Raw genomic sequence first — 21,066 nt, 5'->3', positions numbered from 1 at the left:
ATCAATAGCAAAGATTGTTATTTAGATAACGAATTAATCTCCCTGTTATAATACTTTTTTATAGTTGAACTTTGTACCCCTTCCATAAGAAAAAAGAAATTTAAAGGGAAAAAAGTCTCAAACAGGATTAAGGTTTTAATTACAACACCCTATCGAAATACTGTGTTTGATGAGCTGATCTTATCAATTAATAGTAGTGTTAAGGCTCTAGAAACAGAGTCACGGAAAATACGCTCAAGGAACTGTTTATAAAGTAACCGCGCCTAGAAAAGTAGAGGGCCAGTAAACCACATGTATTGTATCCCAGAAGGCTTAGGATCCGCGCTGTCCCTGGCCGGGGGCGCATCTGGGACAGGGGCCTGCGTTGGAGAGGAAAACAACAAATAAGAGAAGCCTCTTCCAAGCCGAGGCCCACATCAAAGTTGGGGCCCCCAAAGGGCGGTGCAGTTCACTGAGTTTGGGTCAGCGTTATATTCGAGGGGCAAATAAAGTGATTTGAACATGCATCAACAGTTTTCCATAAAATACGAGTTAAAAGAAGTAATAGAAGTAATCACTGTCTCCTCAAATCAAGTAGAAAACATTTCAATGCACTAATTAGAGTAATTAGAATAATAAGCCTCTGCCTATATGTGGTAAGACAATGTGTACAAACAACTTTATTTAATGTATACTGGTAATCAGCGATGCGTGCCTGCTTGAATGCTCAGCGCAATAAAACTACCCTCCGTCCGCCCAAACAATCAAATACAAATTAGTTTAATGATTGTGCCTGCTGAATGTCTTAGAAATCCACAGGCAGAGGCGAGTAAATAGAAGCATCCCTGTTTGTGTGCGACCCTGCCCCGGCTGGCCGCAGGGCCGGCCGTGCGAGTGACCACAGGCAGACGCGGCTGGAGCAAGCGAGCCGGACACTCCAGCACCGGGCTGAACCAGGCCAGGCGCCCGCCCGCACAGACCAGTTCTCCGCTGGAGTCCCGGCTAGTGTCCTTAGTTGCCTTCCCCACCACGGTTTGCAAGCTCCTGGCTCTGCAGTCAGGATGCCTAAGGTATACCCAGAGCTCCAGTCCCACCCTACCCCCCCAGAGGCCTTTCCCTCCAAGAGGCGAAAGGTCTCGTGGAACCCCCACTCCCTTCTGCGAGGCTTTTTGAGAGTTTCTTTTCCCGTGGAAACTGCTCTGGAAGTTAGGGGAGGCTATGGGCTGGAAACGTGCCACCCAGCCTTAGAGTGAGTGGCCGGCCCAGGAGACGCTAGCCAGGCCTCCAGTCCTGGGAGAGGCCCCGAGCTTCTGGAGGCCCCCTTGGACTCAGACGCGCCTGGCACCCAGGGTTCTTTCTCGCACTTGTCTCACAGGAACTGTGACGTTGGACTTTAGGCTCCTAAGTGAGGGGCCGGTTGCTGGAAGTTAGAGAACCTTTTCTTCCTGGCATTTGCGTTTGGAAGGGAAGGTTCCTCTCCACTGGAGGCTGGCCGCTGAGGCCAGAAACTATCCCAAGTTTGCTGAGTGGGGGCCGGAGGAGCACACGTTCAGAACTTCGTCCCCCAACTTTTTCGGCGGTTCCCCTTCAATGCACAACCTCCACAAAGCTCGGAAGCGCCCCAGTGATGTCCCAGGCAGCCGTTAGTCCCGCCTCCACTCTCCCTGCGTGGTAGCCAGCTCCTTCTATTCCGGGGCCACGGTTTCTCACAATCGCTTCTCCCGAGAGCCGATCGCTGTCTTGGGACGTTGCCAAGAGTAAGGGGAAGGATGGCGGGCAGGCAGTTGCTGTGTGTGGGGTGGGGGTGGGGGGGAGATCCACACTTTGCTCTAACCCCGCGGTCACCTCGGTACTCCGGACACCTCTGCCTTTGCCACCCGCTGCCTGCCTGTGGCGAGGGACTGCCTTTTCTGGTGCCTGCATTTCGCTGCCCACCCGCGAACATGCACCCCACACCCAAAGCAGCGCCCCTAGCCTCAGGCCCTGACCTGTCGGTAGTCCCAGAGGGCGCCCACCCCTACGGACCTCCCTTGAGAAGAGAGACTCAGGATCCACCTCGGTGACCGCCCTTCCCACGGAGGTCAGGGCTTCGCTGCCCTTGGATACCAGAAAAATTCCCGCTTTGCCGCATCTCTCCGCTGGGCCTGGGCGGACAGGGAAGGACCAGCTCCCCTCATCCGCTTTCCTTCGGTGCTCAGCTCCTGCGGTCCCTTAAGGCCGCCACTGAGCCATGGGAGCCGCCTGGCAGTCACCACCCTTTCCAGTCTTGCCCAGTAACTGTAAGAACTTTGAAGGAATATTTGTTAGGGGAAAACAACATCAACAGAAGTTATTAATGTCAAATAATTCTCTTCAGAATCGCGTGCTGTGGAACATAAAAGGTCACATAAAAATTCTTCTGACAGAATGAGATTTCTTACGAGGAGGAGGGAAGGAGTTGTTACATTTTTGTCCCTGGATTTGCTTGAACCTTAAAGCCCTCTTGGATTACAATGACTAATTTGTGTTACAAATTCACAAGGAACTTTCTTTTCCCCCACTCTGCTGGCAAACTCTGTGGCCGAGTATTTTGGTCTGTGGAACTTTAAAAAATTTTTTTCTTTTCTTTCTAAACAACAAAGACAAAAGAAACACTGGTGGGAAGGAAAATATATGAGCCCATTTTTCAAAAAAAAAAAACCTCAAGTTCCAATTTACTCCACAAGGAAGTTGCCTACTGACAAAATATGGCACAAGGAGAGTTAATTCATAACGATTAAAATCCCGTCCAGCTTTCTCAGACAGGGCCCAACACTGCCTGCCTTTCCAAAATCCTTGACACCTCATGTGTGTGTAGGGGACGCGCATGCGGGCACGCGCCTGCGCCTTACCCACCGGCTCCATTCTTAAACAGAGGGAGATATTTGCGACCAAATACAGACCCTTCCAGAGCCCAGGCTGTTTAGGCACAAACCACTTATGGAAACTCCCTTGCCACCCCCCCACCCCATTGCAGACAAAGAGCTATAAAAACTCAAAAAGACGGGAAGAATGGACTTTAAGATATAGATGCACTTTTACTGGTGTATTAAATAACATAGCAGACATTTTTTTAAAAGGAAATACATCTTAATGTTACCAACAATCAGAATCCTAGGAACAATAAGAGACTAGACTGTTTTGATGGGATGTGATATTGTCTCTAATAACCTCTAACAGCTAAGTGGAGCAGCAGTGTCATTAAGGTCCAGGAAAGGTACTACATAATAAAGTTGATTAACTTTTTAAAAGAAGGGGATACATGTTCTGGGTTCCTCCCCTCCCACAAACGCCAGAACAATGTGAAAACATTCTGATTGTTTATCTCCACACCCAAGCAAAGCCTGGAAGCATCTGAAAGCCATTTCCACACTCCAGTACTTGTCTCTAGATAAGCAGACATTGAAAAAACATTGGCCCACGTTCTGGAAACGTGGGCCAATTGATTCCTTGAATTGGTGAGCTGGGTGGCAGACCCTTGCCACTTTTTTTTTCCTATCCTGAATCAAGTGGTGGAAATAGCCATGAGAATCCCCAGTGGTTTTCTACTGCCTTTTGAATCCCATTCAGAGACTGTGTATCATTTTAAAAAATAAACTTTCCTGAAGAGAAAATATTTATCTGAAATCCAGATGAATAGGCCATTAGTCACATTGTCAAGATTCATAGTACTTCCGGATGCAGGTCCCCCTTTCACTTGAAATAAACACCATTCCTTTGCTTTACCCCTGAAAAATACAAGGAGAACCAAGGACATCCCCACTTCACCACCCTTCTCTCTTTTTTCTGTGCAAACTCTATCATTCATTCCATTCTTTAATTTGTAAGGGAATTCAATAGAATGTAAAACATAGTTCCATGAATTAATTGAAAAATCAACAAAGACAAACCAAAGAGAGAAGAAATGAAAAGATAATCTCATCAGGCTCCCCAGAACACTCTCAGAGATGCTAAAGTATCCATAAGGAAACTAAAAGGCGAGTGAAGACATCACATGTCTGGACCATTACTGCTCCCTCATTTTATTATTTTTTTAGACAAATAAGAAGATAGATGAGAGCCTTCGTCAAAACCATTTCACCAAAAATTCTGCCTGCTAGTGTACGAACAGGAAGAGGAGGGAACAGGGAGGTGGTTTTGTTGCTGCTATCTGAAACATACAGGACATTTCTTCATGGGAACTGAGAATGTTTAAAATCACCAAGCATAATATTATTTGTGTCCATTCCTTTCCTATGACCTTCACATACTCTTTCTGATATGACCATTTCCTCCCCATTATATACACACATGCATATAAAATATGGCATGTTTTGAGCAAACACAAACACTACATTTTTGTCTTTAGGATAGAGATGACTTCCCAGTATCTCACAATTGCTCCATTTGTAATCATGGCTCTGACTTTTTTTTTTTTAAGTAGTGGGCAATACATTCTAAGACAAGCATGGAAGCTACCAGAAAATCTTTAGAACCCAAATGGCCAGCATGTGTCAGGAATATAGTGTTTCTGTTTAGTGTGTGATGTTTCTTGGTCTGTTCTTAGCTGTTGTGGCTAAAAACAAAAATGCTTTCCCAAGGTCCACCAAAATGCCCTGCAGAGGGCAGATGCAGCTTGCTTTCTGCCTTCAGCAGAGGGATATTGACCCAGAACTCAAATCTATACCTAGCTTAAACATTTTACCCATCAGCATGTCTGCGGTCACAAAACACTTCTTCTTTCTGTCACTTCTTGTTCAGACTATTGATAAGATCATTTGGCAGAATCTGTTTGGGACCCATGTAATATTGACTAGGAATTAGAAAGGATGATCAGAGGTAATAAGCCCAGAAACTACTTTCCTAAACGGACATTTGTATTTTAAGTCAGTGTTCCAGGGAGGATTTTAAATACACCAGCCAACTTATAAACTAAGCCCACACTGTTTGAACCCCTCACTAACATCAAAAGTTCTTTTGTTTGTTTTGGTTTTTTTAAGTTCGGTGCTCTATCTAACACCTGAAACAAACCATTAGTACTATGGCTTGGATCTCTTCCATACATTCTTTCCTTCCTTTTTTAATTTGGAGTGTTGCTGTTGTTGTTGTTGTTTACCTAATAAGAAAGAAACACTGTTGCAAAAAGGGTTGTAAAAAGTGTCTTTCCCTGTACATCTAAGAGGAACAACAAGCAGTATCTATTTTTAATTATTTGACAAACACATAAATGGCATTTTTGTTGTTGAAAGATATTTGCTAATTATGAAGAATAATTTCTAGCTAAGTCTCACTTTTCGGAAGATCCCAAATTATCTAAGGACACGTGAGTAGAGGTTAAAGTCCATCTAGCTCCACTGATGCTTCCTTAAACTGGCATTAGCAAAGGAGCAGCTAACCTGGAAGGAAGGTATAGGAACATGGGCATGTATTTGCAAGGCAAATGTTTTTGTTGGTCCAGGAAATGGCAAACAAATTGATGCTCCAACCGAATGACAATTTTGATTTAATGCAATAAGGCAGTGAAGGAAATACTTGGGACCCACGATAGTTTCTGAAAAGAAAAGTCCAAACAGTAGTCTTCATTAAAAAAATTAAGTAAATATTTTTGGAAGTTATAAACATGAAAGCTGGCAATATATGCATAAAATTTATTCCAAAACTTTATGAAGTATAAAGGAAGGGAAGTGATTTATACACAACTCAGCTCAGTATAAGTATAAGGTCTAGGTAGGGCTTCTCCCCCTCTTAGAACTTGGCACTATCTTTTAAAATAAAATAAAGATATTTCAATAATTAGAACAAACTATGAAGGTATTGTGCATTTCTGTTTTATGTAATAATAAAATATTACTTTAACATAAATATATAAGGATCTCTGCGCTTTTATTTTCCCCACAAGCACAATCAAATGTACCAAAACAAAGCATTTTTAAAAAAAGAAACTGAACAACAACAACAAAAAAATGACATCCCATATAGATCTTGCTACCTACTCATTTAAAGCTACAGAAAACCAGTTTTCAGAACCTTTTGCTCCAAAAGAAATAAATATACATTGAGGCAGGCCACATAAAACGATATGAAAATATTTCCCTGGGTAGCATTAAAAAAAGAAAAATAGACAAAGAAACATTTAAACTATTTCTGCATTTCAAAAGACAGATATTAAACATATATACATATGGTAAGGTTCAGTGGTAACTTTTTATTTTTGTAAGCCTATGAGAGCAAGAAGCTGTAGACACCTCCTCGGAATCCCAGCTTCTAACCTTACCTACTTGGTAATAAGTATCTGCAAATTCATTTCCTCCTTTTACCATTGGCTATTTGCCCTCCTCTGGATTGCTTCACTGAAGGCTAGTCCCCACACATCAGGACCAAGCAGTGTGATATAACTGAAATAGCTCTATGCCATCTCCAGTGGCATTCACTGGGGGAAATGAAATACAGGCAAATAAACATGCCCATTATAAGCCACCATTTATCTTGCAAAAAACATTGAAAATGAAAAAATCACAGGTGTTTGAAAAGACAATATTGGATAAAGCATATTTCCTAAAACCTTAACTACTGAGTGCAATGCTAATCTGATGTTGAACCATATTTTCATGGTAGTGAGAATTTATTTTTTTAAAATAAACATTTATCTAATACCTAACAAAGAAATACAACTCTAAACATTGAAGGTTACTAAAAAAGTCTTTTCCCTTTTACCGCCCTTTTGTGCTGATAACTATTTAATTTTTTAACTGATCACAGTTTAGTGGTGTTAATTTTAATATAGTCATAAGCTTTTTTATTTGTGTTTTTTTTCTCTTTTTTGGTTGTTTCTTTTTTTACCTACACCTTTCAGAATATTCTATTGTGTTGGGAGTAAACCATTTCCCATTGAGACAGGGTAAAAAAATGTACTGAAAAATTCTTAACAAAGGGGGCAGAAATAAGTGTTGAAAAATGTCCCCCTCCTGCATTTGTCTTCCTTAGTGATAGAGGGGGAGAACTCTGTCCAAGCTGAACTGATACCTTTCTGTAATAAATTATGGGGGAAAGATGGTGTAAGACCAAAAATATGACTTGATAAACAAATGAACTGTTGAAGACAAAACTGTCTATCATATATATATATATCAACATACACATATATATTCACATATATGTATATATATATATATGTATATATACTGTATGCAATTGCGTGCTAAGAAACACAGTCTATACATATGTTATCAAGTTCCTGGGTTATTTTCTTTACGATAAAAAAAAAGACCTAGTAAAGGGACAAAGTTTAACCACTGCTGTCATCACAACTAATCTCTTATAATTAAGTTATTGAACCCAAAGGCAGAGAACCACACTGTGTTTCCCAATTCTCTTCAGCAGTCCCAGTTTCTTTAGGTTGGGCAACTCTAGCAATATATTTAACCTCGCATTTCTTCTGAACTCTTTCACAACGGCCCTGCCTGATAAAATGAAGTGACCGGTCACTCACTATCGATTTTTTCTTTTTCTCCCCTACCCAGAAATACTGCCTGAAAATGAAGTTTACTCTGTGGTTTACAAAAACCAGTGCTTGACTCTTACATTTATATTCCGAACAGTATTTCTGCCTTGCATAAAGCAGGGAAACCATACACATTTCCTGAATGCAAACATTTATTTATTTTGTGATATGAAGCCAATCACTCCGCTTTGAAGAAAAGGGCCGATAAATGTTACACCAGGTCTTGGGGGTTTGAAGAAAACCTAAGTTCACAAGCAGTAAGAACAAGGAGCATCAGAGCACTAGAAGTGGAGGGTGGCCAAGAGCTGCTTCGGTCCTCTCTGCTGGATAAGGATAAGGCAAAACTAAACAACCCAAGGACAGTTTCAAAATGAACAGTGGTTACTGAGAAAAAAAGGATGCTGAACTTGGTAATGTAAACTTCAATTTTCTTGCAGTGCAAATTTGTGTGGTTAAAACTTGCCTATGTTTTAAAAAAGTGTATTTTTCCCTCTTTCCTGATGGGGACCCATGTTAAATAAACACAGCAGCACGTGTCAGCTTTGGGCATGGGGAGGCTGCAGTTTTATGTTTTGTACGGTTTGGTGGATTTTTTTTCTTTTTGGTAATTTACTTAGTTTTTCCAGCTTTCTCTCTCTCTCTCTCTCTCTCTCTCTCTCTCTCTCTCTCTCTCTCTCTCTCTCTCTCTCTCTCTCTCTCTCACACACACACGCACACACACACACACACACACACACACACACACTCTACTCCCCTCTCTCACTAGGAGACATTCTACTTCATTTTCTGGGAACTCGTTTGCAAAGGTCAAAGCCCATCATTACTCCAGCTACCTGTTATAGGATAGTCCAGTGTCTTCGTTCCTTTCCTTTTCCCTTATTTTCACTATTTTTTTTCCTTTTTTAAGGGACCGGGAAAATAATAATTAAAAAACAAAAAGATCAGAAGTTAGAGGGGGAAACAGAGGTCCTGGGAAGGACCACGGACCGAAGGGGAGGGGGAGTCCCACGCTCTGCCCCTCCCCCTCTTGAGTTCACTGGACGGGCGTCTGCACCCCGTGGTGTGGTGGCGTGTCCCTACTCCCCCCGTACACATCCTCGGCGCCCGGCAGAGTCCCTCCGGGAGGGGTCATCCTTTTCTCTTTCTGTCTCCTGTTACAAAACCAAACTCTCACCACCTCCTTCTCCAGCTGTAAGCTGTCCGCGAGGGAGGTGATCTCCTGGGCCGAGGGCTTGGGGCATTTGAGGAAATGGCTCTCCAGAGCCCCCTTGACGCTCACCTCGATAGAGGTCCGCTTTTTCCGCTTGCGCCCTTGCGCTGCGATCTTGTCTATGCTGGTGGGGCTGCCCGAGGACGAGTCTGCCTCCTCCAACCACTTGTTCAACAAAGGCTTCAGCTTGCACATGTTCTTGAAGCTCAGCTGCAGGGCCTCAAACCTGCAGATGGTGGTCTGCGAGAACACGTTGCCATACAGGGTGCCCAGCGCCAGCCCCACGTCTGCTTGAGTAAATCCTAGTTTGATCCGCCTCTGCTTGAACTGCTTGGCGAACTGCTCCAGGTCGTCTGAGGTCGGCGTGTCCTCGTCGGAGTGCGGGTCGTGATGTGCGCCTGGGTGGCCCGGTGGGCCTTGTGGGGGAGGTGGCGGGGGCGGTTGCTGGTGCGGGTGAGAGTGCGGATGCGGGTGGTGGTCTGCATGATGCGGCTCGTCGTGCGCGTCCCGCAGGCCGTGGTGGTGCAGCCCAGTCGGCTGCCCTCCTGCGCCCAGCATGCCGTTCACCGTGAAGCTGGGCTGCGAGTAGAGCAAACCGCCGTTGGACGCTCCCATGGAGGGAGGGAGGTGAGCTGCAGCCGCGGCACTCCGCCATGCCCCGGGCCCGGGGTGGTGGTTGGCAGCGTGGTGCACCAGATGTGGCGGTCGCTGTTGTTGTTGCTGCTGCTGCTGCTGTTGCTGCTGCTGTTGCTGTTGCTGCTGCTGCTGCTGCTGTTGGTGCTGCTGCTGTAGCGCTCCTGGCCCGTGCAGCTCGTCGCCTCGGCCGCCCTGCTGTACCACCACCGAGGGCTTGATGTCCGGCTGGCCTAGGGGGCTGGTGGACCACGGGGAGCCGTCGCCGCCTCCCCCGCCGCCGCCCCCGCCTCCTCCACCGCCGCCGCCGCCGCCGCCCCCGCCGCCGTGGGACAGAGCGGTGATCCACTGGTGAGCGTGGCTGAGCGGGTGCCCGTTGCTCTGCAGCGCGCCGTAGTCGCCCTGCACCAGGCTCTGCGCCTCGCGATAGCCCCCTGCGCCCTGCTGCATGCCGCCGGGCGGCTCGGCGTGCACGATGGAGGCGCTGGAGGTGAGCAGGCTGTAGTGGTTAGACGCTGCGGTCGCCATGACTCTCGGAGCCGGACTGGGCGCTCTGGTTAAAGGAGCCGCGCATTTGACAGTTACTTTTCCGCCTCGGGCTCTCTCTCCTTGCTCGCCCCGCTTCTTTCCCTCTCTCTCTCTTTCTCTTTCCCCTAGCGGGCAGCTCCGACGACCGCTCCGACGCCTTCTGTTGCTGCTCCTGCTATTACTGCTGCTGCCGCGCTGCCTCCCGCCCGCCCGCCCTCGCTCTTTCTCCTCCTCTCCCTCCTCTCGCTCTCGCTCACTCTCAGACTCGCTGGGCGCTCCCCCCTCTCCCCGCGCTCTCAGGCTCTCTCCCGCTCTCTTGGCAGAGCCCGCTCGCAGCGGCACGCGCCTGGGCCCCGCCCCCTCCACCCCCTCCCATTGGCTCTGCGCCCTTTGATTTACGTGGATACCGCTAGCAACCTCCCAGGCCGGCGCCACTGATTGGTGCAGAGCCCCACCCCCCTTCCTCTTCCCTCGGGCTCTCAGTCTACTCAGCCCTTCCTCTGGTACCGCCACCCCCAGCCCAGCGACTCAGATTCTCTTAGTTCTCACCCCCCTCTCCTCTTCTGTCCCCGGCCTCCACCGCCCCTCTCTCGCATGGGCCCCGCCCCCCATCTGTCTCCCAAGCTGAGAAGCCCGGCAGCGGGGCGGTCCGGGAGCTCTGGTGGACTACAGCGGCTTGGAAGACTTGCTTGGGAGGGAGTCTACTTTCTCTTCTCCATAGGTCTTTTTGGGGGGCGTGGACGGTGGAAGAGAAAGGCTAGGTCACAGCGAGTCAGTAGGAGTCGGATTTTCATTCTTCTAGGGACACACATACGCCTCTCTCTCTCTCTCTCTCTCTCTCTCTCTCTCTCTCTCTCTCTCTCTCAGTGTGTGTGTGTGTGTGTGTGTGTGTGTGTGCGTGCGCGCGCGCGCCCTCTTCAACGTCGTTTAAACCTAGAGCGAGAGCCAAAGCCAGACTAACATCTCCCATCCCATCGAAGCTTTCTTTCCCACTGTGGTTAGAATTACAGTGCACAGGTGTCCCGTGCTCTAGGATGTGTAGATATCTTTGTCCTCAAATAAAGACCCCCACCACCCCTTCGCCATAGTAGCAAAGATCCCTTAAACTCCAGATCCATTTTTATCCCAGTCTCCTTCTCAAGACTCAGGGAGACGGAGGCTCAACCTAAGCCCTGGATTTTGAGCAACTCCAGTTGCACGGTGTTGCCTACTCTAATAGCTCAGCGCTCGGAACTGGAAATAAAACTCTGGAACTGTGTGTCACACTAACACTCGGGTGCGCACAGAGGTTATGGTTCAGAGAATCGGGAGCTTTCCCGTGGCGGACCGTCTTGTGTGAGCCTGCGGGAATCTCAGAGAAGAGTGAGCAGTCTCGGACTGGTGGAGCCGCCGAGTGCGGCTCCGGAAAGCCGCGCTGCTGGAGCTGTGCGCGTTTTCATCCGGCTGCAGGCCTGTCTGTGCAACGTTTGCGTTAGTTGCTGCAAAGGGGACGAAAATGGGCAACCCGGTTGGTGCTAGGGGATCCTTTCTAAGCAGCAACTTCAGCGGGCTCCAGAGGCCAGGGTTAGTTTAGTGTTTCAGTGCTGGCTAGTTAAGCCTTATGTAGCGGCAAACTCCCTAGTGAGGTCCAGGACTAGAGTATCCGCGGCGGGGGACCTGGCCAACCACAGAGCATCGCACCTCCAATTCCTAAGGAGCTAGGTGGGTGTCGCCAGTTTCCTCCACCTTCCTGCGAGCTGGGCTGCAGTGATCCAAGCTCAAACTCGGGCTTGAGTGGCAGGACATTCTGGAGTGCGTCGCACGCAGGCCCTGAACAGCGAATCAAAAGTGATTGCGAGTAAAGGAAAAGATCCGGGGAGCACGGATGGCCTCCCCACCTCTTTGCCCTGGCCGGGCGCCGGGTGGAGCTAGCGCCGGCTCTTTCGGCCAAATCGACGCTCAGAGGGAGCATTTTAGGACCTCGGAGCATCTTAATCTAGACAGCAGAATGGAGCGGGCCAGAAAAAAAAAATCATCATGACTAACGAGGAGCGATGCTCTTCCGGGAGTGGCTGAATTGTTTATAAATCAATGGGGTTGAGCACTAGCTCGGGCCAGCAACCTTGGCTGAGAATCTCCACGTGTCCGATGTTTATGAACATGTGTGGAGAAATCAGAAACGGCTAGGGGAGGGCCGAGCCCTAGCTCAGCCAGCAGAACAGACCTTCACCTGCAGGCGTGCACCGGCTCGGCTGCCAGGCACACCGAGCGCGTGGCGAAAGGTTCCAGCGTGAAGACTCAGACACTTTGGCCGCGCACCTGAGGGTCGTTAGGAATTTAGTAACTTTGCCGGGCCAGTAAAACATTGAAAAAGTTCCAGTCTTCTCAGTGCGCAGACTCAGCGGTTAATGAGGGTGTTTCTAGTTTGCACGCTCGGCGGGGGGGGGGGGGGCGGCGGGAAAGGCCGCTTCCTCTGGTCTTCTTCCAGGCGTCCTCTGTGCCCTGTAGGATGCTGTCTCGTTTGGGAAGCGTGCAGTTCGACCTCAGTGTTCCTTCCCAGCACTCTTGGCTTTCTTTTCTTGCTTCTCGGGAGTTCAGAGCTCCAACCCGCGGAAGAATTCAGCTGCCTGGAAGGCAGTGTGCTGAGAGGGTCTCCCTTCCCCGCCCGCAGGGCAGTTGTCCTCCTATTCCTATTTAATGTCACTTAAAAAAAAAAACAGAATCTTTGCAGCCCATAGGATGATACCCTCAAGGGAAGACTTAAGTTTCCGGATATATTGCCGATGGGTTTGTGGCGGCCCAGGTCTCTGATAAGAGCACCTCCTCCGGGTATCCAGCCCATCCCCCGCCAAGAGGTAACCTAGACCCTGGATGCTAAATGCTTATGCGTGGTAGTGGCGGTGGCAATGAGGGGTCAGAAATTGGCTGTACGTGAATATCGGCACTTATTGTGGTGGGACTCCACTGTTAATACCAGCAGATCCTCCCCACTTTGACGTCCCAGATCTGCACTCCACCCCCCAGCCCCTCCTCATTCGCTGGCGAGCGAAAGGGATGGCCCGAACGCTTCCCAACTGGTCTAGCTGGGAGAGTTGTGCCCGGTTTAGAATGCCTATTGAATCCCGCGAGTGTACTAAAATGGTGTCCCACCAAGGAACCTCAGCTTCTGTTTTCGCCCCCGCCTGGGGTGTAGGGCCGGTGAAGGGGAGGGCCCCGCTGGGAGCTCAGCTCCACTTGGAGCACCGCCCCTCTCCACCCCTCAGGGAGCCAAGGCCGCCTCCGCTTGTGGCTAGGGGCCTGGTTGGCTCAAAAGCTGGGTTGGGAGCATCTGGGAGTCCGGCCCCCCTCCCTGCGCGCCTTCTCGGCGTGCAGCAGTTCGGGGATTCCAGAAACCTTGCCTCTTGAAGATTTTAGCTCCAGATGGGGGCCTCTCTCTGGTCCCACGGTCATTAGCGCGTTTCTTCTTACTGACCCAGTAAGGAAAGAGAACGCCTGTTTGCCTGCCTGTCTCTGCTCGAAACGCTGAGCGTTGAAGGTGTCTCGGGTAGACTTCTTCGGGTTTTGAGTCGGCTTGTTCTTTTTCACTGTTCAAAGCAGCTGTTCAAATACTGCGGCTGCTTACGTTGACGTGGAGAGGATTTCAAACAACCCTAAAATGCTTTGAACTGACAAGGTGCCTTGATATCTGCCTCACTCCAGCACAGCTCCTCCAGATCACTGCTAGGACAGTGGCTGAGCAAGCAGCAAGTTGGCCTCTCTGCCTGGGGCTAGGACTGCCCAGCCCTCAGAGCTCCTACAGCAGGAGTAGGCTGGCTGCACAATGGAGAGATCTTGTCTTAGGCTGCACCTCAGGGTCTCTCAGATCTTCTGGAAGGGCGTTCTTCAGCGGTACTGTAGTTGCGCTGGTCTGAAGTGGTGTGAGCTCCGTTGGGTTATAATGGACTGGACTGAGAGAAAACAACTTGGATAGCCTCACAACGCTAAAGAATCCAAACCAAACAAAACCCCCATCGTCATTCGTGCTTCTTGAGATACTGTGCCGGGCTCTGGAAAGCAGCAAACAGCATCTGGACTCAAGTATCCAAATCTTCACCTGAGTAGCAATTAGGAGAGCAGTTCAAGCTTTGTAACTGGAACTCTGGCTTGTTAACTAGTAAACACGCTCCTGTCCTATGTAAAACTTCATGTCTTTATTTCTTTATGTTAGGAGTTGTCCGAAGGTGCACCTAACCATTCCCGGGAAGTGAAAACACGTAGTTATTAAAGTAGGGGAGATGGCATTCATTTGATTAAGATTTGAATTTGTCTTCATGATACAATCTCGGAAAAGTAGAAATCAGGTAACAGCAGAAGACAAAGAGAATTCTTAGATGCCCATTGGGAGAGTAGACGTGGCAACTTTTAAAATGATGCAAAAGTGGCCACTGGTTTTTGTTTTTGTTTTTAAAGTACATCCACCTTGGGGTGGGATTATCCCTTCTTCTCTTCCCCCTCTTGCTTTCTGCTCTTCCTCTAGCCCCAGCAGCTGTTTGATGGAGACCTCCTCTCCACACATCTCAATGGAACTTCTTTACTCAGGGTCTACAGAATGTCAAAACTGAGCCTCCGACCTCAGGGCTCCAGCTGTAAGGGCCACTCCACACAAAGAGGCAGCTGGTTGCCTTTAAGCTTCAGGAACTGCAGCCTTGGGGAATGCATTTATAAGGAGCAGAGGAAAAAATGCATTTCCAAGTTGCACGTTCTTGGGACATACACAATAAAATTTACCTGAAAAGAATATAAAATTGATCAATCTTAATTACGTAGCTATGCATTGTTTCTTGAATAAAGACTCCCCCATTTATGTTTTATCTATAAATACATTTTGCAAATCCCTAAGTGTTCACCTATCCCTATGTCACTGAAAAAGAAAAACAGCAAGCCTGAAGAAGCAAGGGTTTCTGAAAGTTGAAGCACCTTGATTCATACACTTGGAAAGTTAGGTGGTTGGTGGCTTGTGCACACACAATTCTGTTTATTTTTAACTACCAAGTAGTCCATTGAAATATACCATTCAGTGGTATTTGAAACGTTTAATTGAAATGATTTTTTTTAATTCATGGATATTCATCTTCTTTCCCTTCTTCAAGATATGGATCTCATCATTAAAAATGACCACTTTTTTGTAGTCCCAAAGTAAATATTTTATATTCAGGCATGGCTTGAAGAGTTTAACATCCAACATCCCATCACCCAGGCAGTCTAGCTGTTTTGGGGAGGGGGCATTTTTAGTAATTTATCAAAGGGAGCCTGCTAAATTTTGAGTGTTGAATGTGAGGCCAGAGGATTCATTTCAGAAACATGCCAGACAGGTCCTGTGTGGAGAAGTTGAAATCTCAGGAACAGAACATGAAAGATCTTTGTGGCTTTTAGCTCACTTTCTTAAAATTTCATTGTCAAAGTACCAGAGGTTAAATAAATTCCTAACAATGAAGCCTAAAGGTGCTTTTCTTTTTACCCTAAGGCAGGTGGGTGGATGGCCACCAGGAGGAGATGGCAACACTTTGATAAATTCAAGTGCGACGTGAACAGAAAGCTGCTGAGCATTTGAGGCTCCTGTTACAGCCTTTCCCTCTCCCCACCCTCTGAGAAGAGGAAGGCAGGCAGATCACTAACACACCTGCTCACCGCCAATCAATTGTTTCACTGAAGCCAAGGGCTGGGTTTGGTCCTTTGTCCTTACAAGAAACAGGCTGTTTTCAGTTGAAGTTAGATTTCTGTCCTTTTATTCCTGCAGCAGCACAAAGCAGGAATGCAAATCCCTTCCAAAGTGTACAAGTGCACTTAGCAATTGTGTCATCAGTACTGGGGACCGCGGTCAGCACGGAAGGGTCGGTGTCAGGAAGAGGTGTTTTCTTGAGAGCAGTTAACCACAGTGGTAGTAACTGATTGCTAAGAGCTCACCCTAGGTCCCCTGAGTTTCAGTTCTGTTATTCTACGCCCCTCTGGACATGAGAAGTAAAGGATGGAATTATGTATAAGGAAGAATTTTCAGAATGTGGTTCCTTGGTATGTAAATTGTTTGGCATTGCCTGGAAAAGACCTAGTCAAAGGAAGCCCGAGGTAAAGGGTGTAATGAGACTTCCTTGCTTTGCTTGCCCTTTCTGAGAATTTCCTATGATAATCTAGGGCAGCCTTGGCTCTAGCATTGCATTGCATGCAAAACAGAAAAAGAAGACAGGGCAGAGTCACAGGCCCGATCATTTTAGTGCCCTAGGTCAAAAGGAGAGAATAATGAATAGGCTTGGAGCTTAGTTCTTGGAAGGGAACTTAATTAACCTTGCAAGAGTGAAAGCAAGTGGGGGGATCATGCCTAGGACCAGACGTAGGACGATTGTATTTTCGCGCGTGCGCGCGCATTCTGTCAGACAGGTGAAGTCTATTTCATGGATTACCCCAATTAATTTTTAATCCTCAAAAAGCCCTCGTGTTTTTGTTTCATAGGTTCATCACCCCCTCCGCCCAAATCTGGCTGTGGGAGCACAGGATCTCGGTGGTGATGGTGGTGGTGGTGGTGGTGGTGGTGGTGGGGAGTCCTGCAGTCCTGGCTTCTGCTTACTCGCGTGATCAGCAGGGGTGTGGGGAAGGGGCTGGGGCGGCTGGAGAGCTCAGTTCCGACCTCCTGAGGGACTGCTAGGGAAGGCTTAAAAGAGGGGGTCCCTGGCTGCAGAGCGCCGAGTCAGGTCCTGGCTGCTTTCCGGGAAGGAAGACAAGGGCGAGAAGCGGGAGGCCCGGCCATTGTCCAGGGAGGGCGCATTTTTGTCCCGATGCTGCTGGTTGCTATAGCGAGCAGGGAAATCCAAACAGAAGGGCTCAGTTAGCTCCCCTTGGGCCTGGGAGCTGGTCTCCCTCTTCTCAGCCAAAATAAAAGTGCCGCCGAGGGCCTGGCACTTTTACCATGACTGCAGCTTCCAGAAGAGGGGCCCCGGGAACCACAGCATAGACCAAGGAGAGGGGTTCCATTGGCAAGCAGCAGACAGACGCACCGGTTACTGAGAATCCCCTGCCCCCACCCCCTTATCCCACTCTGCCTTATTTTATTTTGGGGGAAAAACTGCTACAACTTTCTTAAACTCCTAATGTGTTGTGTGGGCTTGAAGACCCCTCCGCACCAGCACTGACTTACAGCAACGAAAGATTCTGCAGGCGACTCTGAGAGGGCTAAAGTGCTTCCAAACCTGCCGAGAAGCAGCGGCAATACCTGGGCCACACTGCCCTGTTCTGATCATTTTAGAGTCACTCAAAAGAGAAGTTGGCTGAAAAGCAAAGTCGATGACCATGCAAAACGTTCGCATTAAAAAGACTTTTATTTTGCAATAGCTTAAAAAAGAAAGAAAGAAACAAGCCTTGCCATTCAGCCTTGAAGACACCGTGAGGAAGGGCTGCAGTTTTTATTCCTGTGTGTGTCATATCTCCAACAGTACAGCGCCTGGTAGAAAGGGGAATAAGAATATTTAGTTAGTAGCAAACTGTTAGCCTCAGAAAATTCTGAGCTTATAGTTTTCAAGAGAGAGCCATGGTTACTGATAGGGCAGATAAGCAGTCAAGACTTTGTTCCTGACACTAGCTTTCCACACCAAGAACATGAGCTAACAGGGGCTTTAACAGTATTCTTACTCCACAGAAACTTTTAAAGTTTGACATCTGTCATCTCCTTCCCCCCTCCTCTCCCATTCACCTCTCAGTCTCTACCCTAGAAACTTCATTAAAAGCTGCATGGAAAACTTTTATTTGATCCAAGGAAAGCATTTAAAGTCAAATAACTGTATCTCTCTACTTCCACCATTTACAAATACATGCTTTCTTTCCTAATGACAAGTTCTTTTAAATAGAAAGTTCGTGCAACTTTGGAAGAAGTCCCTTAATTTATAATGATATTCACATTTTAAAAATGCTTGAAAGAAATCATGTTAATGAAGAGAACATTTGCAGTAATTTGGTGATAATTATCAGAATCACCACATATTCGCAGAGGCTTGAACAATACGTGTTCAGAGAAAAGCAAAACACATTATTTTAATAGTCTGATATGCAAACTATAGACTGTTCAATTATGTAGCTTAATAATGCATACATGATGTGATCTTGTTATTGGGATAGGAAGGTTTGCAGTGAGTCACTCCTAATACCAAGAGTGCTCTCACATCCAGTAAAATCCATCGCCGTGGATCACAGGCCCCTGCCAAACTGCATTTAAGAGAATAAAAATTAATGACTGAGAATTTGAGCGTTAAATTAACATTAATTATATGACCTGCATGCTAGAAAGATTAAATTTCTTACACCCTAATTAGATAACATCTCCTCATACATCAAACGATTTCTATTTTCATTTCCAGGTTTCAGGAATACGGTAGCAAGTGCACTGGGGGGAGGGGGTTGGGTGGCTAAGTGTTTCCTTAACTGGGGTCAGTTTTCCCTTCAAACGTTCACTGGCAGAGCATCAAGACCGGAGGTCACAGGAAAGAGAGTTAAGTTCATTCTGACTTTGCATTGATGGTGGCAGTTAGGAGGCAGGGGCTTTGGCAGGTGGTTCTCAGGGGGACCTGCAGCATCAGAGGGTCCCTTTTGCAGCAGGCAAAAACTAGATCAGGTTTGCATCAGCTAGTCTTTCAAGGTCAACAAAACTAAGTGGCAAAAGTCCTGAAATTTCAGCCAACAAACATCATGGGTCCCTCTTTAAGAATAGAAACCGTTTAGCTTGAAGTGAAAAGTTATACCCAAGCTGGTTCAAAATGAAGGTGAAACAGTAAACAACGGTAAACAAAGGCAACCAGTCTTCCAATGGGGGAGGGGAGGAGGCAACATAAAACCCAAACAATAGAGCCCACTTTCTTCTGAAGAGGCTTAGGAGAAGTTTGTGGTGCACTGACATTTCCAAATACCATCTATGCTGATCACAAGTTCTTCCTGCTGCCTTGGCCATGTCTGTCTCTGCTTGACCTGGCCTCGGCCCTAGTGACTGCCTTGTGGTCAAGTTGGCATGGGGGGCAGGGCACATCTCCATCAGGCGAAAACCAGTTGCAGATTGGGAGGCAGCAGAAAAAGGGCAGGATTAGGGGGAGAAAGCACCCTCCCACACACCACCGGCAGATGGTTGGTGATGGCCAGTTCATTCTCTTGGTTTCTAAATCGGGACTTGCCGGTCGGTCCCAGGGCTCAGAAGAAAGCTGTCGTGCGAATCTGGTTTGGAAACAATACACAAGGAGTTAAATTCCTTTAGGTTGTGGGGTTTTCTCCTAGATACAATGTATGGTCCGGGTCGATCACGTCCCAGTGCGCCTCCCAACACCCTCACCTTCCACAAGGACCGTAGACCATTAGGACAGCTGCTCTTAAGACTGGGCGGGACCAGAGGGGCAAGATTAAAACCTCAAGGCAGCAAATTCTAAGTCACTCAGAATAGAGTTTTCACGTGTCAGTGTTTCCATTCAGCCACCTTCAGGCTTCTGGGGGTAAAGGGCATGCCTGCGACAGCGCGCTTCTAAGCGGCCCAGTAACTGGGAAGGGGCGAGCGAAGAAAGTGAGAGGTCCAGGCGGAGATTTGCTCGCCGCCCCAGGCCATGCCAGGTGGGACTGTCCCGAGAGTCCAAGTGGACTTGGGAAAGGTTAGCAACCTCTGCCACCCCGCACATTGCCCAGCGCACCCTCCGACTCGGCAGTGGCTGGTCGAACTCGCGTCCTGGGTGGAGTACCTTTCCAGGGTGGCAATGGGCCTGAAAGTTAGCTCCCCGGGTGTCAGTGGGAGGGGTGGGGGGCTGTCAAATCCCAGCCCGGAGACCCCGCAGCATGCGGTGGGGCGGGGCCTGGGGAACCTCAGCGGCTCTGGGGACCTTGTGCTCACTCCTGTGTGCTGTGGGTCACCGCTCAGTGGAGTTGGGAGCACCAGGTCACAAAGGAAACCGACCTCCCAGTATCATTGAATACTCGCGAAATTTCCCAGAGACCTTGGCAGAAAGGAACCTCTCCTCCAAGGTCCGCAGACTCCCACCGCCGCTGCGACTGCGGCTGTGGCTCGAACTTTACTGCTCCTCATAAACTGCCGGGGCCTGCCTGCTCAGGCCCCCCTACCCAGAGGCAGGGGGTCTGAGGAGTGAATCTGCTCTGCAAGATTCCCCCTCCGCTCCTGCGCCCCAGAGAGTGCCTGTGCTCAACTGAGCTAACTCCAGAAATTGCATAATCAATACTATTTCAGCATCTTCCGGGAGAGGACGCACTGTAGAATGTCACCGGGAGGAGACCGCGCCAGCTCAGGACTCTAGGTGCCTGAACCCTGTAGAATTTAAGGGAAATGCAAGGCGAGCGACTCTTGGAGCGCTCCTAAAAAGAAGGTGTGGAGGGTGGTGTATCTGTTTGGAGACACACCCCTTACTTACTCTTTGTGCTGGCAGCTTAAATGAACTGAAGGAAGCTTGCACAGTGTTTACCCTTTTTGTTTTCTCTTGGATGACTTCCCGTCAGTTTTCGGGGGGCCATTCGCAGCACAGACAGACTTTCCTATGCTCGCTGCGGACAGCCTTCGAAGTTCTAGTTTAAAGAACATTATGTAAGCCTCCTTATTTACATAAGAGGTTTGACTCAAATCTCCCAGAAAACCTTTTATCACCAAAGGAAAAACCGACCGAGTCTTTATGACACTTTGAAAACAGCAGCAGCCCATTGTTTGGGGGAATAAAAAAGAATGTAACCAAAAAATTGGAATATTTTCCACTTTTATTTGGCTTGGTTTTATATCATTTGACCAGTATTCCTAAACTTAATTCAGGCAGTGGAGACTTTTAGAGTACATTCTTTTCTTTCTTTTTTCTTTTCCTTTGCGGTTAATACCTAACTGGGCCACAGGGATGGCTTACTCCCGCTTCACACTGTTAATTCCAAATATGAGGGCACATGTTAGCAAAATCAAGTAGGCATTTTACTAATGCCCAAACTTTAAAAATATTTACAAATATATGATATTATAAGCAAAGTCAAGCAGCAATACAATACACGGAGTGAAAAAGTTTTCAAAAGTGTTTTTACCTGCACAACTTTTCCCACAGGTAAAGGATTACAAATTAAAGTGTGTTTCTCCCCTCCCCTCTTTTCTTTCTCCCCTTTCCTTGGTCATCTGCTTGCTAAACCTTGGGGACAATTTTTCTTACTGTATAATGTTATAATTCCTACTTAAGAAAATAATGCCAGAAGAGATAGAAATCCT

At 47.7% G+C, this 21,066-nt stretch overlaps 1 protein-coding gene and 1 long non-coding RNA gene across 2 annotated transcripts; both read right to left on the bottom strand.

Annotated features, from left to right (window-relative positions):
* Nucleotides 1–3,015: 3,015 nt before the first annotated feature.
* Pou3f2 (POU class 3 homeobox 2) lies at nt 3,016–10,038 on the bottom strand. The gene has a single exon (XM_005066234.3). It carries the CDS (start codon nt 9,846–9,848, stop codon nt 8,511–8,513), a length of 1,338 nt encoding a protein of 445 aa, XP_005066291.1. The 5' UTR covers nt 9,849–10,038; the 3' UTR covers nt 3,016–8,510.
* A 7,116-nt stretch (nt 10,039–17,154) lies between these two features.
* Nucleotides 17,155–20,371, bottom strand: LOC110340155. Its single transcript, XR_002381928.2, has 4 exons — nt 20,243–20,371; nt 18,951–19,049; nt 17,941–18,053; nt 17,155–17,295 (listed from the first exon to the last, which is right to left on the bottom strand). It is a non-coding gene; the product is annotated as an uncharacterized LOC110340155 (long non-coding RNA).
* Nucleotides 20,372–21,066: the final 695 nt, after the last annotated feature.

This window comes from Mesocricetus auratus, unplaced genomic scaffold (genome assembly GCF_017639785.1).
Source record: "Mesocricetus auratus isolate SY011 unplaced genomic scaffold, BCM_Maur_2.0 Super-Scaffold_6730, whole genome shotgun sequence".
Lineage (NCBI taxonomy): Eukaryota > Metazoa > Chordata > Mammalia > Rodentia > Cricetidae > Mesocricetus > Mesocricetus auratus.
This window is presented reverse-complemented; position numbering and strand designations above follow the sequence as displayed.